General features: G+C 44.0%; 1 protein-coding gene across 1 annotated transcript; it reads right to left on the bottom strand.

Moving 5' to 3' along the window:
* Window positions 1-217: 217 nt before the first annotated feature.
* On the bottom strand, window positions 218-1195 carry LOC131251871 (putative disease resistance protein RGA3). The gene has a single exon (XM_058252864.1). The coding sequence runs from the start codon at window positions 1193-1195 to the stop codon at window positions 218-220; it is 978 nt and encodes a 325-aa protein (XP_058108847.1).
* Between the last annotated feature and the right edge of the window lie 432 nt (window positions 1196-1627).

Raw genomic sequence — 1627 nt, 5'->3', positions numbered from 1 at the left:
CCCACTCCCTTCTCGTCTTTCTTGAGCACATGGCACTCCCTATTATCTTTGCTGTGAGAGGCACCCCTCCACACTTCTTTACGATTTCCCTTCCAATCTTTTCCAACTCCGAATGCTCTTGTGCACTCCGATGCTCTAGCGCTCTATGCCTGAACACTAACCAGCAATTGTCATCGGATAAGACCGCCAGTTTGTATATGTGAGCCCTTCCCATTGCCTATGCAACCTTTTCATTACGAGTAGTTATGACGATTCGACTCCCTAATGCACCAGCTTGGAATGGAAGTCCCAATTTGTCCCACTTCTCACTATCTTCACTCCAAATGTCATCGAGCACAAGCAAGAATCTTTTTCCTTGCAACATTTCACGAAGGTGAAGTTGCAATTGATCCAAGTTTAGTAGTTCACAAATAGAGTCATTTGCAGATTCTATGATTGATTTTGTAATCCAATTCACAGAAAAATCTTCAGAAACACACACCCATATTCTCATTTCGAAATGCCCCTTGACTTCCTCATCGTTGTAGGCGAGCTGAGCAAGGGTGGTCTTCCCCAATCCCACCATTCCAACGATAGAAATGATAACGGGCACCTCATTCACCTCTCCGCTACTCTCCCTCAGCAACAAGTTTAGGACTTCATTTTTGTCATCTTCTCTGTCGACAACTGACGGTCGGTCAAGTAGGGAGGCTGTCTCTCGTGCGCTGATCTCGCCCTGCCTCAGTTGACTATCCACTCTCCCAGTCTCTCCACTATCCATTGTAAGACCCAATAGGCTCTTCTCTTTTTTGATATCATCTAATCTACCCTTCACCTCCTTTATCCTACTCCCAATTTTGTGGTGTAACATGACATGATTGAAGCAATTAACAGGCGAGAGGAAGCTTCTTATCTTCTTCCTGCTGAAACAGGACCCATTATCTTCATTGGGTGCTTGTGAACTGAGAGTTTCCGTCGTCCATTCATCTAGTATGTCGTCCACATCGTAGGCCACATCTTTGAGCTTCTCCAACCATATCTTCACCGCTTCGTCCTTCACTTGCTGAGTTTCAGCATCTTTAAGCACAGCTTCGATCAAGGTGAACGTACTGGAAAGCTTTTTGATCTCCTTGGTGACACCCATGACCAAAGCCACCTCATCTTGGAGTATGGTGTTCAACTTCTCCACTGCGATGGAGACGAGTGAATCCACCATGATTTCTTTCTCCTTGTTTTGGTATGTAGATGGGAAAAAGGGAGGAATTTGAGTTCAAATAGGTTTAGAAATAGGAAATTGGAAGGACTTCGAAGATATGGAAGAGAGAGAGAGAGAGAGAGAGAGAGAGAGAGAGAGAGAGAGAGAGAGAGAGAGAGAGAGAGAGAGAGAGATGCAAATGTTTGTTTTGCAATTGTTGGTACAATTGAATTCACATTTTATAGCAAGTGTTTGATCAAAAGAGTGTTGTTTTCATAGGATTGATACAAAACCTTCCCTCCAAGATGATCTCTACCCAAGGATAAGCATTTGTCCTTAGCTTTCACAAGTGTGGCCACCATGGCTTAGACAATCTGGACTGTTGATCTCATCATTGGCTCGAAGTGGGTATTCAAGTCAAAACTCAAAGCTGATGGTTCACTTGATCGGTTG

This window comes from Magnolia sinica, chromosome 7, assembly GCF_029962835.1.
Source record: "Magnolia sinica isolate HGM2019 chromosome 7, MsV1, whole genome shotgun sequence".
Lineage (NCBI taxonomy): Eukaryota > Viridiplantae > Streptophyta > Magnoliopsida > Magnoliales > Magnoliaceae > Magnolia > Magnolia sinica.
This window is presented reverse-complemented; position numbering and strand designations above follow the sequence as displayed.

Excerpts from the sequence above, each read along its gene's own strand:
- LOC131251871 (XM_058252864.1), bottom strand. The coding sequence starts at position 1,195 with ATGGTGGATTCACTCGTCTCCATCGCAGTGGAGAAGTTGAACACCATA.